This window comes from Herpailurus yagouaroundi, unplaced genomic scaffold (assembly GCF_014898765.1).
Source record: "Herpailurus yagouaroundi ecotype Mexico unplaced genomic scaffold, PumYag 142, whole genome shotgun sequence".
Classification (NCBI taxonomy): domain Eukaryota; kingdom Metazoa; phylum Chordata; class Mammalia; order Carnivora; family Felidae; genus Herpailurus; species Herpailurus yagouaroundi.
Window position 1 is genome coordinate 38201919 of NW_024412397.1, and position 22634 is coordinate 38224552.

The 22634-nt window shown below is 42.7% G+C and overlaps 2 protein-coding genes across 6 annotated transcripts in view; one reads left to right on the plus strand and one right to left on the minus strand.

Annotated features, from left to right (window-relative positions):
• LOC121033012 (zinc finger protein 397) overlaps positions 1–22634 on the minus strand; it is a 46469-nt gene that overhangs the window by 12739 nt on the left and 11096 nt on the right. The window contains exons 1-2 of one of the 4 annotated variants that reach the window (XM_040479064.1): positions 9971–10079; positions 111–342 (exon numbers count right to left, since the gene is read on the minus strand). The exons of 1 other annotated variant lie outside the window; for it this stretch is intronic. In XM_040479064.1, the coding sequence (XP_040334998.1) occupies positions 111–210 (100 nt within the window). In that variant the 5' untranslated portion in view covers positions 211–342; positions 9971–10079. Of the gene's footprint in view, positions 1–110; positions 343–662; positions 852–975; positions 1100–9970; positions 10080–22634 lie in introns of those variants that run through there. 2 more of the 4 variants (XM_040479063.1, XM_040479066.1) reach the window with 2 other exon arrangements.
• On the plus strand, positions 9620–22208 carry LOC121033013 (zinc finger and SCAN domain-containing protein 30). Of its 2 annotated transcripts, none has more exons than XM_040479070.1 (5): positions 9620–9719; positions 16361–16859; positions 17160–17298; positions 20279–21217; positions 22096–22208. In XM_040479070.1, the coding sequence occupies exons 2-4, from the start codon at positions 16452–16454 to the stop codon at positions 21208–21210; spliced, it is 1479 nt and encodes a 492-aa protein (XP_040335004.1). In that variant the 5' UTR covers positions 9620–9719; positions 16361–16451; the 3' UTR covers positions 21211–21217; positions 22096–22208. The 2 variants fall into 2 exon arrangements, with proteins under 2 accessions (XP_040335004.1, XP_040335003.1); XM_040479069.1 differs by lacking the exons at positions 9620–9719; positions 22096–22208 and adding exons at positions 10471–10836; positions 11067–11240.

Genomic DNA, 22634 nt, shown 5'->3' on the forward strand with positions numbered 1-22634 from the left:
GGTAGGCAGTGAAGAACACCAATAGCACTTGAAAAAGCTAACACAGCCCCGGTAACAACCCTCCCCACCACCTGAAACCATTAAGAAAGATATAACACACGGCTTCTCACCTGACAGAAGGCGGTGTTCTTGAGATTCATAATTGAAGTGGATCTCCATGGGCTGCAACGGGCCACTTACCACCTCAGGGAGCAACTGGAGAATTACCATTTCCTTAGTAAGCTTTTCTTGTCCACATAGGAGTCTGAAGCCTGGAGGCAACTGGGCACCACTGGGTTTGGAAGGGAATCATGGTGGAGACTGGAGATAAAGTTTCTGAGACTAGACCACCAGAAACATCCCCTAGATGTAAAAGACGTGAGGGAGAAAACAAAATCTCATTTAATCTCCACAAGCTTTTCTCACTGTTTCCTCCCTCATCATCCTAGAGTCAGGCATTCTTTGGATATGTGTACGCCATTCCAAGTCTAAAAACCTTCCAACATAAGTGGAGGTTAATGCTACTGAAATAAGGGCATCCTGGAAAGATAAGGCAGGGGAGGGCATTAAAACTTTTGTTCCAGCGGTTAACACTGTATTGGGTGCCTTTATCATACCGAACTGACTACTGATCCCTCATCATTATGTTTTTCTTTCCCTCTTTCCCTTCTTCCAGCACTCACACGTGCAGGTTTCTCTTTCCCTGGCACGCTCGTCTGATCTGCGTGAATGCATCCCCTTCCTGATTTCCACTTGCCCCCAAAGTTTCTGGTGTTCATTCAGGTGAACTCAAGGCCGAGGCGCTGACCGGATACCCAAAGCACACTAGGCCAAGGAACCACTGAGCCCAGGAGCGGCGCCTGGGGGCGATCCCGGCGGCCTAGACTCTCCAAGGACTCAAGAAAACACACATGGCTCCCTGGTGGCGCTGCAAGGTAGCACAGCAGGCGAGATCACCCGAGATCCCCGGCCCCCGCGACCTGACATCACCCATACCTTGACTTGTTCTCCAGGTCACTGTCAAGCCTCACAGGCTGCGAACCCGCCATCGCCGCGTCCGCTCTAGGAATCTGGGAGGATTGCTCAGCTCTATGGCGCGGAGCCTCGCACGTGAGCACACGCAAGGGGGCGGCGGCCACGGCGGCGGGTCGGATGGTGTTTGCCGAGAGTTAACCCGTGAATCTCCGCGAAGCTGACCTCAGCGGAGCTATAGCTAGCGACCTGGTGAGCCAGCGACAGGTACCTTGCTGGCCTATCTGCCGGTTCTTGACGTGAATGTCGAAACACCTTTCAGGAAAGCTCTCTGGGGCAGGGTGGGTTTTCTGACTACATAATAATGAGTTCTTATTATCTTATTCTTTTTGAATCCCCACTCCACCTTCCTTTCGTATTTGCTGGTGTGCTTCCATTCTAACTTTCTACCTGTCCTCTCTGTTTTTTTTTCCGCAGAACAGTGGCATGCCTCCAAATAATTTGGAAGCCTTGTCAAAATACTTTTTATTGGACCTCACCCTCAGAGTTTACCACTCAGTAGGTCTGGGGTGGGAGCCCAGGTTCAGGTGGTTTTGTTGTTGGCTCTGGGACCACACTTTGAGAACCATTGCCCTAAAAATAATGAATGCTCAGCAATTCCCAAATTGCTGGGAAGCTGGATTTTCATAAACTTTGCCATCAAGGAAGGCCACAGGGTCTGTTTCTAAACAGCTTACTTAAGACGAAATTTAACAATATGTGAAGACAAATGAAAATGAAAACACAATAGTCCAAAAATCTTTGGGATGCAGCAAAAGCTGTTCTAAGAGGGAAGTTTATAGCAATACAAGTCTACTTCAAGAAGCAAGAAGAGTCTCAAATAACCTAATCTTACACCTACAGGAACTAAAAAAAGAACAAACCAAAATCAAAACCAGTAGAAGGAAGGATATAATAAAGACTAGAGTAGAAATAAACGAACTAGAAACTAAACAGTTTTCTTGCCAGTACAGTCCTCATTGTGGCTAAAGGATCAGGGTGAGAAGAAGGACCTGAAATTTGGGGGGATGGGGTGGGGCGCATATCATGATAGGAAAGAATATTGTTGTGTCCTTGGAAATATCTTGGGAACTAAGGGGGGATTAGGAGAAGGATTGAGACATGTGATTTAGGTTGAGATGTTGGGAAGAAGAGGTACAGATTTGAGAAAGTGGTGGCTGGCTGAAATGATGGTTGAGGTAGAAGTAGAGGTCTTTCTGTCCCAGCTCAAGACCCTCTTCTGATCTCTGAAATCTTAGGGGTGTACAAATTGAGGCCCTGATATCCCTGTAAATAACTTGTTTAGGTCCAGCCCTCCCAAGAAAGGAGTGTAGATACTTTTTTAAAAAACCAGTTTTATGTGATATAACAGACATACAACAATCATCAAATATTTCGGGTAGACAATTTGATAAGTTTTGTCATATGTATACAGTAGTGAAACCATCACCACAGTCAAAATAGTGAACACAACCAGCAACCCAAAAAGTTTCCTTCTATCTTTAGTATCTCCTCCCTTTCTTCCCACAGCTCCCAACCATTGTTCTGCTTTGTGTTACTATAGATTAGTTTGCATGTTTTAGAGATTTATTTAAATGGAATTATACAGAATGCACTCTTTTTTTGGTCAGACTTCTTTCACTGAGCATTATTACGAGATCTATGTTACTGTGTGTATTAGTAGTCCATTCCTTTTTGTTGCTAAATAATATTCCATTGTTATTTATTTATCCCCTCATTTATTTATCCACTCATGAGTTGATGGGAATTGGGTATTTCCAGTTTTTTACTATTACAAATAAAGGTGCTACAAACATTGGTGTCCAAGACTTTACACGGACATATACTTTTTTCTTTCATGGTAGTTGTATGTTTAACAGTTTAAGAAAGTGCTACACTGTTTGTCAGAGTGGCTGAGTTGTTTTTCATTCCCACCAGCAGTATATGAGAATACCATAGTTGACATACTACTTTTGAAAGGTTTTTAGTAAAAGAGAATGAGAAAGAGGTTAACCAGAGGTTATTTCTTATGTGCAAAGTTAAGGGTTTTGTTAATTTTTTACATGGAAATGATCATGTGAACATAGACTTTGTGAGCATTTAACCAAGGAAATCAAACTTTTTTTCAGATTGTGCTAGATTTGTTGCCTTGTGGAGTCTTACCAAAGATGCATTCTGAGGCTAAGAAGCCAGCTTGGAATCTAACAGTTTGATCAGTCAGCCAGAACAACCCTAGACCCAGTTGTGGTCCACACCAGCTGACACTGAAGAGGTTCCTCTCAGTAAGGTAAAAAGAATTCAAAGGTTTCCAAAGAGATCAGGAGTGATAATGCAGGCATGGGAAATGATATGAGATTCTCAAGAATAGAACTGATAGCTCACCCACCAGTATTCTACCTGATTTCTGTTTCTTATTACATTTCTTCTTGCGGGAAACTAGGCCAAACTAACATATGTCTGATTTAGGCATAGGTTCTACAGTAGTGGTTCTTAATCCTTTTTGGATAATATGACTACTTTGAGAATATGATAGAAACTATAGACCTCTTCTTCAGAAAGTTGAACATTAAGACCTACATGTGAACTTTTGCTTATCATGTATTATATTGTATGAGAAATTAATTTTCTTTAGACTGTATAATCAGTCTTCACAAAGAATTAATTTTAATCTAAAAATTAATCTCTAGGTCCAGGTAAACAAGGGAAATAAATCCAAATTGTGAAGCCAAATGAAAAAAATTGACTTTTCTTTTTGTCAAATAAAGATTAACAAGTAGACTGCTCCTGTTTGTTTTGTGAATGACATATCTAAATTATGGACAATCCAATGTCTTTGAAATGTTAATATGCATTCCAATTGACTGTGACTTTTTAAAAACAGAACCCATGCTGAAAACTGAGATTCAGAAAGTGAAATAATGGCCAATATAATCAGTTTCCAACGTTCACTTTGACAGAGATGCATAGGCTTGTATCAGAAACACCAAAACTCCCCAAGACCTCTAGAGTTGAATTCAAATCAGATCATTTCTTTTCAGTCAGTGAGGTCACTGGCATCAGTTTGAAGTCTTCAACTAAAAAACCAAGTCACAGAAGTTTGAACGACTCTTCGTTTGTACTTAACATTGTTGTGGATTGAATTGTGTTCCCCCATCTCCAAAGATATGTTTAAATCCTAACCACTAGTACCTGGTTTTTTTTTTTTAATTCTTTTAATGTTTATTTATTTTTGAGAGACAGAGCATGAACGGAGGAGGGGCAGAGAGAGAGGGAGACACAGAATCCGAAGCAGGCTCCAGGCTCCGAGCTGTCAGCACAGAGCCCGACGCGGGGCTCGAACTCACAAACCACGAGATCACGACCTGAGCCGAAGCTGGACGCTTAACGACTGAGCCACCCAGGCGCCCCCACTAGTACCTGTTAATGTGACTTTATTTATAAATAGGGTCTTTGCAGATGTAATCAAGTTAAGATGAGATCATACTGGATTAAGGTGGGTCCTAATCCACCAACTGGAGTCTTTATAAGAAAAGGTAAGTTCAGACTCACAGGAGACTCACAGAAGGGAGAAGAGACCATGTGAATGTGAAGGCAGACATTAAAGTGATGCATCTACAAGGCAAAGAGCACCAAGGACTGCCAGAAACTGCCAGAAGTTTGGAAATAGGCATGAACCTTAGAACCTTCACAAGGAGCATGGTCCTGCCAGCACGTTGATTTTGGATTTACAACCTCCAGACTGTGAGAAAATAAAGTTCTGTGGTATTAAGCCACTCTGTTACACCAGAAGTGAGGTGCTGATTTAACAAATACCTAAAAATGTTGATGTGGCTTTGGAGTTGGGTAATGACTAGAAGCTGGAAGAGTTTTCAGGCTCATGATAGAAAAGACCTACATTGCCTTGAAGAGATTGTTGGTAGAAATATGGATGTTAAAGGTGACTCTGGCAAGGACTTGGAAGGAAGGGAAAAGGATAGTAGAGCAGTGTTCTTTCGTCTTAGAGAATACATATATTGTCATGAAGAGAATTTTGCTAGAAATATTGAATATTCAATACACTCCTGATGAGGTATCAGACAAAAATGAAGAAAATATTATTGGAATCTGGAGAAAAGGTGATACTTATTGCAAAGTTAGCAGAAACTTGGCTGAATCATGTTCTACTGTTGAGTGGAAAATAGAACTTGTAAGTGATGAACTTGGATTTTTAGACAAGGAGCTTTCCAAGCAAAGTATGAAAGATGTGTTCTGGTTTTTCCTTGTTGATTATAGTAAAATGTGAGAGGAAAGAGATAAATTGAGAATGGAACTGTTAAGCAAAAAAGGAATCAGTATTTGATAATTTAGAAAATTTCCCAGCCTATCCTTGCTCTGGAGACAAAGCCATGAATGTAGCTAGAAAACTTTTGGTGGAGAGGACTGGGTGTGTGACTCATGGTTCCAATCAACTATCTCAACAGAAACCAGAAACAGAAATGGGGTTATCCAGAAAGGATCTGTGGAGAACCCCTGCATATAACTGTGGGATCCCCTTGATATCCACAGAAGACCAGCATGGTTTTTGAGAATGTTGTATCACCAGAAATACTGCCAGCTTGGACTGAATCAGACAGAGACAGGACAAAATGAAGGAAGCCTGTCAGATTTCTAGGATTCTACATGCAGGAAATGGGGTGCCCAGTGAGGGGTTCCACTTCTGAGGGCTGAGAGACCAGAGCCACCTCAAATGAGAGGGGCTGATGAAGCTTCCATTGTCGCAAGGGGCATACAAGCAACAGGGTAATTTGGAAACTCTACAAATATTTGGAAATTAAATAGCCCATATCTAAATAACCTGTGCTTCAAAGAAGAAATCACAAAGGAAATTAGAAAATATTTTAAACTCAGGGCGCCTGAGTGGGTGGCTCAGTTGGTTGATCATTCAACAGTTGATTTTGGCTCAGGTCATGATCTCAGGGTTGTGGGACTGAGTCCCAAAGACGGGCTCCATGCTGAGTGTGGAGCCTGATTGGGTCTGTCTGTCTCTCTCCCTCCCTCCTTCTGCCCCTATCTCACATGTGTGTGTGTGCTCTCTCATTCTCTAAAAAATAGATAGATAAATATACATTTATCCATATAGATAAATATATAAATATATATATATATATCATTCTTTAAAATGTTTATGTAAATATAAATATATATATATATTTTTTAACTGAATGAAAGTGAAATGCAACATATAAAATTTTATGAGATGCATCCAAAGCAGCATGTAGAGAAAAATTTATAGCTTTAAAATGCCTAGGTTGGCATGCCTGGATGGCTCAGTTGGTTAAGTGTCCGACTTCTGCTCAAGCTATGATTTTGAGGATCATGAGTTCAAGCCACGTGTCTGGCTTTGTGCTGACAGCTCAGAGCCTGGAGTCTGTTTCGGATTCTGTGTCTCTCTCTCTCTCTCTCTGCCCCTCCCTGGCTCATGTTCTGTCTCTCTCTTTCAAAAATAAATATTTTAAAAAATTAAAATAAAATGCCTATGTAAGAAGAAAATCTCATGTCAATAATCTAAGTTTCCACCTTAAGAAACTTGAAAATAGGCAGTAAACTTAACAACAAAAAAGCAGAAGGAAGGAATTAATGATTAGAGTAGTAATTACTGAAATAGAAAACAGAAAAATAATAAAGAAATATCAATGAACCCAAAATTTTGTTCTTTGAAAATATAAGCAAAAATTGACAGGGGCACCTGGGTGGCGCAGTCGGTTAAGCGTCCGACTTCAGCCAGGTCACGATCTCGCGGTCCGTGAGTTCGAGCCCCGCATCAGGCTCTGGGCTGATGACTCAGAGCCTAGAGCCTGTTTCCGATTCTGTGTGTCCCTCTCTCTCTGCCCCTCCCCCGTTCATGCTCTGTCTCTCTCTGTCCCAAAAATAAATAAACGTTGGAAAAAAAAAAATTGACAAACCTTTAATAGACTGACCAAGAAAAAAAGAGAGAGATTAACAAAAGCAGAGAAGAGGGGACATCACTACCAACTCTGTAATAATTTAAAAGAATATAAGGGAATACTATGAATAACTTCATGCCAACATATTACACAACATAAGTGTCATGGACAAATTACTTGAAATATACAAATTACTAAAACTGAGAAAGAAATAGAAGATGTGAATAAATGTATGAAAAGTAAATAAATTGAGTTAATAGTAAAAAACTTTCTAACAAAGAAAAGCAAAGGCCCAGTAAATTCTATCAAACATTTAAAGAATACCAGTCTTTCACAATCTCTCCCAGAAAATAGAGAGGGCCAGTAATTACTCTGATGTCAAAGCAGACAAAGATATCACAGGAAAAGAAAGTGATCTGGAAAAGAAAACAGACCAATATCTCTAACAATATGGACACAAAGTCCTCAATAAAATATTAGCAAATTAACTTCATTAATACATAAAAAAGAATTATACACTGCGATTCAGTGTGTACCAGTGTAAACCAACCTACTGGTTGGTTTAACATGCAAAAATTAGATAGAGATTTTAATACCTCACTTTCAATAATGTTCATCAATAATAGAATGAATGGATATTGGTATGATCCTACAATATTATTAGAAATAAAAATGTATGGCATACATCTGCACAAAACAATATGAATGGATTTCACAATGTTGAAAGAAGACTGACTTTAAAAAGTACATATTGAATTCCATTTATATACAGTAGAAGAAGAGGCAAAACCAACCTATCATGTTCAGAGTTCAGTGTAGTGGCTATCTTTCAGGGCTAGAGGAGGGTGGGGACTTGAGAGCACAGGGGGTACTTCTGAAGACCGATAATATTGTTTCTTTGCTGAGTGCTGGAACAGGAGGAGGTTCCGTTTGTGAAAATTCAACAAACTGTATGTACACTTATTTACTTATAAAATCAGCATTACTAACCAATACTGTTTGGCTGTTCTGCATTCAGAGCATCAAAAAACAAAGACCAAAATGCACCATTTTTTATTATAATGCTTCATCTTATTTTCTGAGACAACTCCACCTACCTATCTGGTATCATTCTCTCCCCATCAGCTATGTATCTCTCTTTTCTTCTATCTTCAAGTTTTCTTCCTACTCACATTTTACCCTTTTTCGACAAATTAGATCTCTAGTATCTTTAAAAAACAGACATCTTTCAATCTTCTTGTCTAGTCCAACCAAGTGTCCTTTCTTGTCCCTTCGTGCACGACCACATTTCTCAAAGAAACTATCACCTATTTTCAGTGTCTTATCATACACTTCTTAACCCCTGGCAAGTACATTCCACAGGTAATCTCTCTCCAGCCCTTCTTCTGCCCCTCCCCTTAATAACACCATCACCTGGGGTGCCTGGGTGGCTCAGTCGGTTAAGCGCCTGACTTAGGCTCAGGTCATGATTTCATGGTTTGTGAGTTAAAGCCCCACATCCGGCTCTGTGCTGACAGGCTCAGAGCCTGGAGCCTGTTTTGGATTCTGTGTCTCCCTCTCTCTCTGACCCTCCTCTGCTCCTGCTCTGTCTCTGTTTCTCAAAAATAAATAAAATGTTAAAAAAAAAAACCAAAAAAACCCACATTGCTTAAAAAAAAAAATCAAAAACCAGCATCACCTGAATTCTCACCTCCTCCAGCTCTCTGCCCCATCTGCTAGTAACCTGTTCTCTCTCCTGAAACTCTCGCTTGACTTTTATGATGTTTGAACCATCTGGGCTCTCCTCTTCTGAGAAGCTCCTCTTCTCTATATGTTCTTGCTCTTCCCACCCCCACACACTGGTATTTTATCATTCCCTGTTTATTTTCCGTAAGATCTCCCTTGGCGATGTCATCCCCTTCTCTATCTTCAATCATATTTTCAGATACTAGCAAATCCTGCGAAGTTCATGTTTCCAAATGCCTGTTTTCTTTTTCTTACCTGTTTTGCCCTTTAATCCACTCTACTACGTAAGATACCTCCCCAAAGTATAATTCAGGCCTTGTCACGTGTAAACGGCTTGCACTGATTACTAAATGCATTCCAAATTCCCGAGTGGCATTTGAAACTCTCGAGACGTGACACCACTGTATCCTTCAGCCTAGGTTCCAGCCAACTAAGATGCTGGGCTAATTCCCCAGCATGCCCTGAACTTCCCATTGCGGTACTCTGCCTCTGGCCACTCCTCTAAGTCAACATTTTAGTCGTTAGACAAGACTCAGCTTGAGTAACGCCTTCTATGAGAAAATTATTCTCACTCTTCTGCTCCGTGATGGCCCTGCACGCCCTTGCCCACGACGGCAGGGTCGATTCTCCGCTTTGCACCCTCGCCAAGCCTGGCCTGAGCCCTTCCCCTCCGTCCCCACGCACTCCACCCCGAACTGTCCAGAACTGGCACTGAAGGCAGGCGTTTGAGGTGTACGAATGTGGTCGCGTCTTCCTCTTCCCTAAATGTACAGATGGAAGGTTCTATTTTTATATCCTTGGAGATAAAGCTCTCTCTCTTCCTGTATTTTTCTTCTCTCCGTCGCCTGTCAACCATTTTGAAGCGGGGCTGTGGGGGACCAGGTCCCCCGCAGAGACGCACTCCTCCCGGCCTCGCACCCCTCTTCCCAAGCCTCCGCGCGGCGCGCCCGCCACCGAGCTGCAAACATGCAGTCCTCCCGGCTTCCTAGAGGGGTGCGCCCAATCCCACTTCCGGCGCGCGCCGCCCGAGGCCGTTCTGCTCCCGCCTTGGGGTCTGTCCCGCAGCCCGCCGAGCGAAGGGTGAGTGAGGCGGTCCGGCAGCGCGGCCCCGGGTGCTTCCCAAACCGCCCCCGTCCGGCCTCTGCCCTCTCCGCCGCTTTGCCTCAGCCTGGCCGTGACACAGGCAGAGCCTGCGGCCGTACCAGATGGCCGCCCCACCTCGACGCTTCCGTCCGTCCGCTCATCCGTCAGTCGGGCCATTTCTTCACGCATTTGTTCGTTTGCCTGCCCATCCACCCGCCCTAGTGCCCTTTGACTTCACAAGCACTTACCGTGCTCCGCCGTGTGCCAGGCCACGGGTTGAGGAGTCGGAGATAAACTGATGGAATCTTTCCTCCCACTTCTCATGCGGCCAGAGCTCGCTCTTGAGTCAGGTCTCAGCTGACCGTCTTGACTTCCCCAGTCTAGGTTAGATAGATTCTTTGTCAGTCACCTTCAGAGCCCTTTCTACTTTCCCCTTTGTAATTCTTATCACGTAATTATGCGTCCTTTCTGTTTAACGTCTGCCTCCCTACTAAAATTTTAAGTTCTGTAATGGCAAGGACACGGTCTTATTTATAATTCTTTGCTCAGTGCCTAGCGCAGTGCCTGCACAAAGTAAGCATTCTGTATTGTTGAAGAAGTGTGTGGGAAAACACAGACCTCCTGGAAGGGGCCGTTGGTTTGGTGGAGAAGACAGATGTGAAAAGGCAGTTCAACAGAGTACATATCTAAGAGTATGGCCTCTGGAGTCAGACCGTTTTGTTTCAGAACAGTCCAGATTTCATCACTTCCAAACCATGTGACCTGAGACAAATTAAGTAACATCAGTTTCTGTTCAGTTAAACAGTAGAATCTAGACCATAAAGGGCTGTGAAGATGAAATGAACAGGTAGACAGTGCTTGATTCTACAATAAAAACTCAGTGTTTTCTGTTACCATATAGTAAGCAAACAATGCAGATACATTATAGTAACAGCCATGCTGTAACAAGCAGTTTTGTCCAAAAGTGCCCTGGAGGTCCTTGAGTTGCTTGGACTAAGAGCTAGCTTGGACCAGGATCTCTCCTCCCAGAGGGAAGGGCCCTATCTAAGCTTCCAGCCCTCTCCATAGGGGTTCCCTAGACAACTGTGTCAACACTGGCACTTAATAAACATAGGTCAGGGGGCGCCTGGGTGGCGCAGTCGGTTAAGCGTCCGACCTCAGCCAGGTCACGATCTCGCGGTCCGTGAGTTCGAGCCCCGCGTCAGGCTCTGGGCTGATGGCTCGGAGCCTGGAGCCTGTTTCCGATTCTGTGTCTCCCTCTCTCTCTGCCCCTCCCCCGTTCATGCTCTGTCTCTCTCTGTCCCAAAAATAAATAAAAAACGTTGAAAAAAAAAATAAACATAGGTCAACCAAACAGTGGACCTATGGCCCCCAATGACAAGGCTGCTTTCTTAACATTGACACTGAGAAGTTAGAAGGAGCTCTTCCCTGAAACAGCAGCACCTCTCTCCAGAATTCCCTTTTGTGGGATGATGGAAGAATCACAGGACCTGTGCTCATTTTACTGACCCCTAGCTGGTAAGTTTCCCCAATAAAACCTATTCTATATCCCACGCCTTGTGATGTGGAATTTGCCTTTCCCTTGTGCCATATCTACCATGCATTGAGAACCTGCTATGGGCCAAGTGTTTTAAAATTTAAGTTTTGTTATTATTTAGGCATGGTGAGGCCAACAGATCTGGAGATGATTGCCATTGCAAAAGATAGTGTGTTACTCATGGTTTCCAAGAGGAGGGGGTCATGCCATGCCCCACATGGTCACACATGGTGAAATCACAGGATCAGTCAGGAGGCCAGGTGAGGGGAAAGTGGGCAGGAGCCTGTATGGTGGTTTCTGTGGGAAGGAATGGGTGAGGCGGGGTAAACAGGTTTGGGATTGGCTAGTTTGAATAGTTTCAGTGTGCTCTGAAGCATAGGGCTTGTGCCTGATTTTCTGGCATCTGACCCTGGGTGATTAGGGCAGGGGAATGGTGGCCCTGGATGAGAAATCCCAGTACAGGAGGTGGTGGGGTGTGGGCTCTGGGTTGGTTTGCATATGAAAAGCACCCTGTAGGTGAGTTTATTATCTCTAGGAATCTGCGAGCTCTGGGAAGGACAGTCCTTCCAGTGAAAGCAAGGCCCAGATGTCAAAACGCCAGAATAAAAAGATACGCTTAATACATCAAGCACTACTCTAGATGTCTGTTACTTCCAATTCTTATAGTAACACTGCAATGAAAGTATTATTAACTCCATTTTTAGGAGAGAAAATGGAATGTTAGAAAGGTTTGGTTGGTGACTGCTGTCACACAACTAGTAAGAGGCTGTGCTGTGATTCCAAACTGTTGTGTCACTTGACTCCAAAGCTGGTGTTTTTCCTGTGAGCTGTCATCTCCCTGCACTATGAGAAGTGCCATGGAAACATTTTTCAGTCCTTGTTGGGCATTTGACAATGTTGACCACTGCCTCTTTGAAACTTTTTTTTTTTACAATAGTAGTCATTTATATATATATTTGAATATATATGAATATATATATATGAATATATATGAATATATATATGAGTATATACATGAGTGTATATATGAGTATATATATGAATATATATTCATATATATATGAATATATATATGAATATATATGAGTATATATATAAATATATATGTATATATATTCATATATATAAATATATTCATATATATACATATATGAATATATATGTATGTATATATTCATATATATAAATATATTCATATATATGAATATATATGAATATATACAGATATATATGGATATACATGAATATATATGGATATGTATGAATATATATGGATATATATGAATATATATATGGATATATATACATATACATATTCTGTACTGTGCATTGGATTGAGTGATAGTGATAAAATGGTGAGCAAAAATGTTGATGTAACTTACAGTTTTAATCGTGGAGAAAATAGGCATTAACCCAATAGTCCCACTAAAGCATATAAATTGACAAAATGAGAGAAGTGCTCTGAGGGAAAGGATCAAAATTCTCTTTAACTGTATCTCTTATGCCTCCTTGACTAACCCAACCCTGCCTGCACATCTGAATTACTTGCAGAATGTTTTACAAATATAAAGCCCCACGTAGGAGGTTCTGACTCAGGCTGGGGGTCCATCTCGGGCATCTGTAAATGAGATGAGTATAATCAAAGAGATTGGCTAAAGGTTTTATTTTTGCTTCTGTTTTTGCTTTTTAAAAAAACTGGTCAGAGGAACAGGATCAGATTTGCAATTTGAAAAGGTTGTCTGGTTACAGTATAAGCATACTGTGTGTTACTGTATAGTGTGAGAGGATGGTTGTTGGCATGAAGATCGTGGTGGCAGAGATGGGGAAGGGCAGATTCTGGAGATAGGCAATAAAATCAAGAGGGCGTAATTTGCATTAAATACGGGAAGGAGGTGTTAGGGATGCTTTCAGGTTTCTAGAAGTGCAGCCAGGTGGATGTTCCTACTTCCTGAGAGGGGGCCACTGGGAGAGGAGCAGATTTGGAGTGGGAGGAATCATCAATTGGTCATGAATGTGCTGTCTGAGGTCCTTTTGAGAAATTCAAGAGGCATTATGGGAGTAAGAAACTGAATAAATAGGGCTGGTGCTAAGCTGAGAGATCCAGAGTAGAGATGCCTGGGAGACAGTGAAAACAGTGGTAGACTTAAGGGCTAACCTATGGAACTCTGTGTAGAGGAGCATAATATTTATAACAGAAATTTAATAGTATCACAAACATATTGAAATTAAGGGGCAAGATCCATGACTTAGACCACTGGTCATTAAGTAAAGGATGCAACCCTTGGTAAATGCTATGTACACAGTGATGCACAGATCTGATGATGCATTGCTAGGGGATTTTTTAAATGTCAATCGTCACATGATAAGAACTAAACAAATGTGTTTAGTATTTTTCAAATACTAAAAAAATTAACAGGAAAAATATTCCTGAGTTTCTCTGTTAAGGTGTATATGGAAAAAACACAGTTTAGAAACGCTGCTTTGTAGGTATCTCAGACTGAATTTTGTCATAAATAATACCACCATCATTTCAGTCACCAGCACCAGCCAAAAATCCAAGTTCTTGACTCCTTTCTCTTCCAAACCCTTATCCAGTGTGTGTCTAATTCCTGTCAAATCTGTCTTTACCTTTGGCTCCCATAGCTCGGGCCCTCCTTGCCCAAGTGGTGGCAACAGACCCCTTTCTGTCTCTTCTCTGTACTCCTTCTCGAGTGGGCAGACAGACTGCTCCAGCCATCCCCATGGCTGTGGGGATCAAATTCAAACTCTGCAATGCAACCTGTCAGACCATAGGTATCTCCTTTCTCACTATTTCTTAACTATGCCCCAGGCTTTCTGGCTGTGTTTTTGTTTTTGTTTTTGTTTTTGTGTTTTGTTTTTGTTTTGTTTCAATAAGTGGGGGCACTTATTGAAACCTTACCCACAGAGATTCTGACTCAGGAAGTCTGTTGTGGGGTCCATGCTCCATGGCTGATTCTGAGCCAGAGGAGACAACCACTAGTCTGGCCTTCCTAAAACACCTGCAGTTTCCTCAGTGGGCCATATCTTCTACCGACTGTTGTCTTTGCCTGAATGACCTTACTTTACATTTTCACCTGGCTTACTCTTATCAGACTGCTGACATGTCTCTCCCAGGCAGGCAGGTCTTCCTGGTCTTAGTTGTCTTTCTCTGTGCTACCTTGCCTGCTTCCCTCTATCCTTGGATTTTCCACACTGTATTTCCTGGTTTCCCTGTTGCTCTCCCACACTATGGAGTCTTTGAGGACACACCTTTTACTCCTGAGAATCCTGTTCACTACACTGCCTAGCACACAGCTCAAGTATTTGTCGAAATAATGGATGAAGGAATTCATTCCTCTTTTCTTTGTACTGTCTTAGAACCTGTGACTTAAAGTCAAGAATTTTTCCTTGTTTGTATGTTCACTCTGGCCATTCTCCATGGCCCTTTCCTAACATTTTTTAAATCACTTAAATAGTACCAACCATGATTGTCTTGGGTTAACCCCTATCTGTAATGAAAAAACAAGTACTTTAGAGTTGGGCAATCCTAAGTTCATAGCTTGACTTTGCTATGTACCAGGTTGGGGCCTTGGGTATATTACTTAACTTTTATTTCTTTATTTTATTTGACAGAGAGGGAGAGAGAGAGAGCAGGGGAGAGGGGCACAAGGAGAGAGAGAGAGAGAGAGAGAGAGAGAGAGAGAATCTTAAGCAGGCCCTGTGCTCAGTGTGGAGCCTGATGCAGGGCTTGATCCCAAGACCCTGGGATCATGACCCAAGCCGAAATCAAGAGTTAAATACTCAACCAACTGAGCCACCCAGTCGCTCCTAAATTGCTTAACTTTTAAAAATCTCAGTTTCCTCATCAGTAAAATGGGGATGATAATACTTATCACATAGTATTATTGTTAAACCCCAATAAAATAGTATCTGTAAAGTGCCCCACCCATGAAAGGTGGATTTTTAAAAATGTTTATTTATTTATTTTTTGAGAGAGAGAGAGAGAGAGAGCGCAAGCTGGGGGAAGGGGGGTGGGCAGAGGGAGAGGGAGAGAGAAATCTCCCTCTGAGCTGTGCTTTCAGCTCAGAGCTTGATGCAGGGCTGGAACTCACGAACTGTGAGATCATGACCTGAGCCAAAGTCAAGAGTCAGAAGCTTAACCTACTGAGCCACCCAGGTGCCCCTATTTTTTTTTTTTAATTTTTTAATGTTTATTTATTTTTAAGAGAGAATGAGAGCGACAGAGCACGAGCAGGAGAGGGGCAGAGAGAAGAGGGAGACACAGAATCTGAAGCAGGCTCCAGGTTCTGAGCTGTCAGCACAGCTGTCAACACAGCTCAACCCTACAAACTGTGAGATCATGACCTGAGCCGAAGTCAGACACTTAATTGCTTAATCGAATGACCCACCCAGGTGCCCCAGTAGGTGTTTATTAAGTGCAAATTCCCTTCTTTGGGGGAGACCCCACGGCTAATAGAGCTCAATACTCTTGTTGGAGAATCTGGTTCTCTTGCTTACGGGCTACCTGTCTTTTTGGTCAGCTTATGCTTCTCAGTAGCCTCATTTAGAAATGAGCACATGATTGTCCTTAATAGAATTATTAGGGAAATTAAATAAATTTATGTTAAATACCCAGCTAATGTTTGGCATCTAGTAAGTACTCAATAAAATGGTGATTATTATTCTAAGAAGTAATAATATACCACAGTGTTTTTCCTGCTTTCCATGATCTAAGAGGACTATTATCCCCAATGTTAACCCTAGCATTATTTCCAAAGGCTGAGTTGATTTTGGTGATCTTAAATTTTCTATTTCATGTCTTGAAAAAATCCTGAATCACCATTAATGTATTGTTTATTTATTTGTATTATTTATTTTATTTTTATGTTTTAAGTAGGCTCCATGTCCAACATGGTATTCCAACTCATGACCCTGAGATCAAGAGTTGCACGCTCTACTAACTGAACCAGCCAGGCATCCCTGTATTGTTTATATGGAAACTCCCTTATAGTCACTTTTCATTACTACGCTGTCTGGCAACTGGTCTTCAAAATCCTGTATTTGTATTCTAAACACATTTTTTCCACATTGTCCATCTCAGGAGCTACCTGAAGAATCAGAATTCTTAGACACAGACTTTCATTCCCTCCCTGCCTCAACTGAGCAGCATTTTCAAACTGTCTCTGCCAAGAATGTCAGGAAAAACTGCAGCCTTGGCCTACCATGCTTCGAAAGAACAAGAAGGACTTATAGTTGTGAAGGTTGAAGAAGAGAATTATGTTTGTGGGCAGGACTTTGGCCTTCAGCGAGACACCTGTGGCCTGGAGACCTTCCGCCAGCAGTTCAGGCACTTTGGTTACTCTGACTCCTCTGGGCCCCGGGAGGCTCTGAACCGGCTCCGGGAGCTTTGCCATCAGTGGCTGAGGCCCGAGGTGAACTCCAAGGAGCAGATCCTGGAGCTGCTGGTGCTGGAGCAGTTCCTGGCCATCCTGCCTGAGGAGCTGCAGGCCTGGCTGCGAGAGCACCGGCCCGAGAACGGAGAGCAAGCCGTGACTATGCTGGAGGAGCTGGAGAAAGAACTTGACGAACCAAGGCAACAGGTAAGAAGTAGGTGTTTTTGTTTGTTAGTTTTACCTTTTATAAGTTAATAGTTACATAAGTTATGAGTGGCCTTGACGTGGCTATCAGAAAGTTACAAACGTTTTGTCTTTGGGTTATTATTTGTCTACTGGGGCCAAGGCACCAGGGCTTTTAGTCCTGTTGTTTTCTTTCTAATCATCTGGATGAGTTTCTGACTCCAGCTGCCTTGTCCCTTTGTTCTAGGGGGTTTTTTTTGGTTGTTGTTTTGTTTTTTCTTCTGTATCCTCAGAATCATAGTGCTGGTACTTGATTACTCCTAGGACATGGCTCATGGCCAAGGAATGATCTGGAAGGAAATGACATCCATAGGAGCACTGAAGTCTCTGAGTATACAGCTCCAGCCCTTGGAGAACCAGTGCAAGAGTGAGACTCAAGAGTCCCAGGCTTCCCACGAGGGAGGTGAGGAGTCACAGTCCAATTGGGGCTGAGGATGATGGTGGGGCTATCATCTGTGGCATAGTGCATTTTCTCAATGACATTCATTTGTGGCTTCATTAAGTCTAGTGGAAAGGTCCCCTCTGTGCCTTGAAATATTCTTCCATTGGCTCTGCCTAGAATCTGAAATTCCAATATAATTTCTAACTTTGGGTGAAGAATTAAGCTCTCTAATAAAATTCTCTAACACCCGTAACATTCAAAGACCAATATACTCTTTTTTTTTTTTTTTTTTTTTAATGATCCACTGGCAAGGCAGTCTCTAAGGGGGAGATGAATAGTGTATCAGTAATAGAAACTACATAGTAGCTTGAACAGGGAAAGTTGAATGTTAAGAATTATTGACTATAGGGGTGCCTGAGTGGCTCATTGGTTAAGCATCCAACTCTTGACTTCAGCTCAGGTCATGATCTCACAGTCCGAGAGTTCGAGCCCCACATTGGGCTCTGTGCTGACAGTGTCGAGCCTGCTTGGGATTCTCTATCTCTCTCTGCCCCTCCTTTGCACACACTCTCTCTCTCAAAATAAATAAATAAACTTAAAAAAGTTAAAAAAAAGAATTATTGACTATAATGGGGTTAATTACTAAGTGGTAAAAAAAAAAAAAAGTCTAAATAATACAGGAATAACACATATAGGGAATCTTTAGGGCTGAGGCACAGCATCCAAGGAAGGAACAAATCTGTGAGAGAGTACCACATCTTCCTCCTGCCCTGTTATTGCTGAGATCCAGATCTTATTGGAGAGGACACAGCTGTGGTCCACTGGATGGCTGGATGGACATGTTCAATGAAGCGCTGTGCTGCCAGAACTTTCTGGGAAGCTGCACTTTAGGGTACCAAGGGAAGCCATTCATGAGGTGCAGGGAGAGGGTGTGTGTGCTGTGGTAGCCACCCTCTGGGGTGCCGAGAACCCTTGTGGAGAGGTGCCGTGACACCAGACTTGCTGGGAAGCCACCCAGAGGGATGGCGCCTCTGGGACTAATTGGTGGTGAGCAGGTGCTGCAGGAACAAACAGAGCACAACAGCACCAGGAAGAAAAGCCCCTTCCTTCTCCAGTGTCCTGCCATCTCAAACTCTACTGTTGAAGCTTTATGACCTTACAACCTTGGTTGTAATCTTTCCATAGGTTCTTCACAAGCCTAACAGTATGTCTTGCCAGAAGAAGAGCCTGAGATGTGGAGATTTGGGTACATGTGATTTAAAGGAGGGTTTGCTCTTCAGGAGAAATCTGTAATGGAGTGAGAGAAGCAGGGTTATGATGTGGTCTTGGGTAAAACCTAGCCTTGGCTTAATCTCTGGGGGTTTGGGGTACCCTCCCCTCCTCCAGCATAACTGCAGTGCTGAGCTGTCCCTTCTTAAGGCGGTGGGTGTGGGGCAGTGAGGGTGGAAATAACATCCTGGGCCAGGTGGTTCTCATCAGCCAGGGCGACTTTCCAGAGAAGAGGGCAACTGGGTGGTTAGGAGCCAACACTCAACAGCAGCTGGGCAAGGAGGCACCCTATAAGTAAAGCGGGTCTGGGTGGGCAGTGGAGCATCATCTACATAACATGAAAGCTAAAAGCATGTTTGTCAATGTGCAATTAAAGACCACATCCCTAGTTAAAAGGCCTTTAGACCACATAGGCCACACTGAACAGGTAGGGAAATAGCAGAAGGGACTTAGGGGAAAACGGCAAGCCTTGATGTTGAGCGTCTTTGAATCTGGCTCTTAAATTATGAATTCTGTGGCCTCACATAGGTTATGTTGCCTCTCTGAGCCTTAGTTTCCTGGTCTGTAAACTGTATTTAAGGTTAGAAGACTTTTGGTTTATAGCTATTTATTAGTGAATTATCATTTAATTTGTTGATTGGCCATTTGTATTTTTTTTCTCTGTGTCCTTTGTCTACTTTTCTTTTTAAGCGTTTATTTATTTTTGAGAGAGAGACAGAGAGCAAGGGAGGGGCAGAGAGAGAGAGAGGGAGACAGAGAATTTGAAGCAGGCTCAGGCTCGAGCCTGAGGCAGGGCTCGAACTCACGATCCATGAAATCTTGACCTGAGCCGAAGTTGGATGCTTAACCGACTGAGCCACCCAGGCACCCCAGAGGTTAGAGGACTTTTGGGAGGATGAAAGTAACTGAGCAGTTTTTTAGATTTTCACCCTCAAAATAATTCAAGTTGCCTCAGCCATTATCTAGTAGTCTCCTTCTGAGCTACTAGAAATCTCGAAATGAGAGGGGCTTGTGTGAGAGCTGAAAGTTTGGCTCCAGGAAATCACAGCTGTCTCTTGTTTCCATGTACCTTTGACCATTTACACATGAAAAAGTGAACATATAAGACTTCTACCTGATCCTAGAGTATTCCTTTTCTCATGCTCTGTATGTCTTATTCTATTTGCTTATAATCGTTTGATCTACTTAGAACCTACCAGAACCTGCAATTAACTTAACGCATTCTAGTTCCTGCTCATCTACCTCTGCTCAGTTCTAACCCTGAATGCACTTCCTAATCGTATATCCTGCTCTCCTGTTTTTCTAGGAGCACCATTTATTTAAGAGTCTTAGACCTCTCTCTTCTTCCCGAGCACTCCCTATCACCTCATTTCCTTTCCCTCATTACCAAAAAAATGCATCTTCTCTTCTAACCCAGGATTGTCTCCTAGCTTCCTGGTTTCTCACTGCTACTCCTATGTATCACTGTCTCCTCTAACTGATGTGTTTCCCTGCTCACCGTCCCTCTCCAGTGCTGACTCTTTTTTGTCCCCCTTGCTTTCTGAGGGTGCCACCTCTCACTACCCCAGGCCACTTCTCAAAATTCTGGATTGGGAAGCTAGTTCTTAAGAGTTTTCCTCCTAATAGGTAAATACCTATTTTGTTTGGTTATTTTCTATTCTGGTTATAATAGATTCCTTTCTTTTGACATGGGGATCAAATGACACTAGTATTTGTCTCTTCACATATTTAGATGGCAAGCTGGTGGGTGATGAAGTATTAACAACAAAGCAAGAAATTTTTGAATGTGTAGCATCAGCAGCCATGATATCCCCAGGAAGACTCCCTGGGGAAACTCCTTCAGGACAGATAGTTGAAGAAGCTTTGGGAGGCCTGCACATCTTTGAGAAGCCAAAAGGAACAGTTGCAAGGAACAAAATGAGTCAGCTCCCTTCTCAGGAAAGACATCTTAGTCTGGCGGTCTTCAACAAGAAAGTCTCCACAGAAGAGAGTGTCCTTGGACATAACGAAAGTGAAAGGACTCTCAGTGTGAACTCAAATGTTGTAACACGACAGAGAGTTCACGCTGGGGGAAAGGTCTACGAGTGCTTGGACTGTGGGAAAGCCTTTTGCCAGAGCTCAAAGCTGATTAGACATCAGAGAATTCATACTGGGGAGAGGCCTTATGCGTGTAAAGAGTGTGGCAAAGCTTTTAGTTTGAGTTCAGACCTTGTTAGACATCAGAGAATTCATAGTGGTGAAAAACCCTATGAATGCTGTGAATGTGGAAAAGCTTTCAGGGGCAGCTCAGAGCTCATTAGGCATCGGAGAATTCACACTGGAGAGAAGCCTTATGAATGTGGTGAATGTGGGAAAGCCTTCAGCCGGAGCTCAGCCCTCATTCAGCATAAGAAAATTCACACTGGAGACAAAGGTTATGAATGTACTGAATGTGGTAAGGCTTTTGGTAGAAGCTCTATCCTTATTGAACATCAAAGAATTCATACTGGAGAAAAACCTTATGAATGTAATGAATGTGGAAAATCCTTCAATCAGAGCTCAGCCCTCACGCAGCACCAGAGAATCCATACTGGGGAGAAGCCTTACGAATGTAATGAATGTAGGAAAACATTTAGGCATAGGTCAGGCCTTATGCAGCACCAGAGAACTCACACCAGAGTTTAAGTCTTGGGTAAGAGTTGTATACTTGTGTCATACTAGGGATTCGCTTTGGGGTGAGACTGCACGAAAGTTAGACGTTTCCTAAGAGCACAGTTTCTGTCCTTCCTGTCTGAGTCAGTACTTACTGTACGAGCAGATCCACACAAATATGGTTGTTGACGTGTTGAATGAGCACTTACACAGTCAGGCCAAGATTGGGGCAGAGATCCTGGAAGAGCTTCTTACATGATGGACTGAAAGGTGGTGCTTTCAATGGCAGGGATCTCTGCCCAGCAAGAACATCGTGTATTTGGCAGTTGGAGGCATGTGCTGAGAGTCATTCGGTACTCTGAGGTGTTGAATTGTGAGGTTGTGAAATGTTGAATTCTGTCCTGGATCAGTGTATAGCTCATTCTGCCCCCTTGCCAGTTCTCTCCTCAGCCCTGAGCTTCCAGAGGTCAGTTGAGGTTTGTTTATTTATTGAGCACCTGCTATGTGCCAGCCATCAGGGGCAGACATGGCCATTGCCCTCCCAGAGTTAAGGGCTAATGGGATACATATATATTTATTAAACAGGTAATTACAGTAAAGTGTGATAAGTTCTTTGGTAGGATAAATCTTGGATTCTGTCAAAATACAAGGGGGGCACCTAAACCTGGTTTAGGAGTCACTTAAGCTTCCTGGAGGTGATGAAATCTCTGTTGAGGAATAAAGGGTGTGTACAAATTAGGCAGATCAAGGCAAGAGGGAAGAGAACATTATAGGCAAAGGTTATAGCACATACAAAGGTATGGAGAGAGGATCTATAGAGGTCTCTTCATCAGGATTCCTTTCAAGCAGGAATTTCTTCTCGTAGACCCTGGTTCAGAGGACATGTGTTGATTTCTCTCTTTCTGTTTATAATCACAGATTTGGGTAGCCTATCCCAGACCCAGAGTGACCTAAGAGACCTTGAGGTACTCAGAACAGTCAGTGTGATGGTAGACTTTGGCACATCGTATGGAAAAAGGCATGTATGTACACTACGGAAAGAAGACATATTGGAGGCTAGAGGGACAGTGTTGGTGTTCCGTGCCCCTAGGGCTCAGGAAATGGGAAGCTCACAGAAGCATAGGAGTGAGAGGTCTGCCTTCCCAAGGTCTACTATTCCTCATTTCCTGTCCCCTCCCCTTATCACCAGCTAGAAGATACTAAGTTACTTGAAGGCAATGAATCCTTATTGAATTACCCCCTTAGATTCCTCAAAACTCTACTTCTCTGTTTTTATTTTGGCAGTTTTAATTAACCCACCATTAATTGCTGAAGGCAATTCCTATGTAAGAGAAAGTTTGATTTCTCTTTTAAGATGTCCTGATTTCCCTTCCAGATACTGTTACTTCTGAAGACTTGGTGATCAAATCTGTTATGGGTAATAGGGGAGGTGAAATTGGGGGAGGGGGACAGTCTTT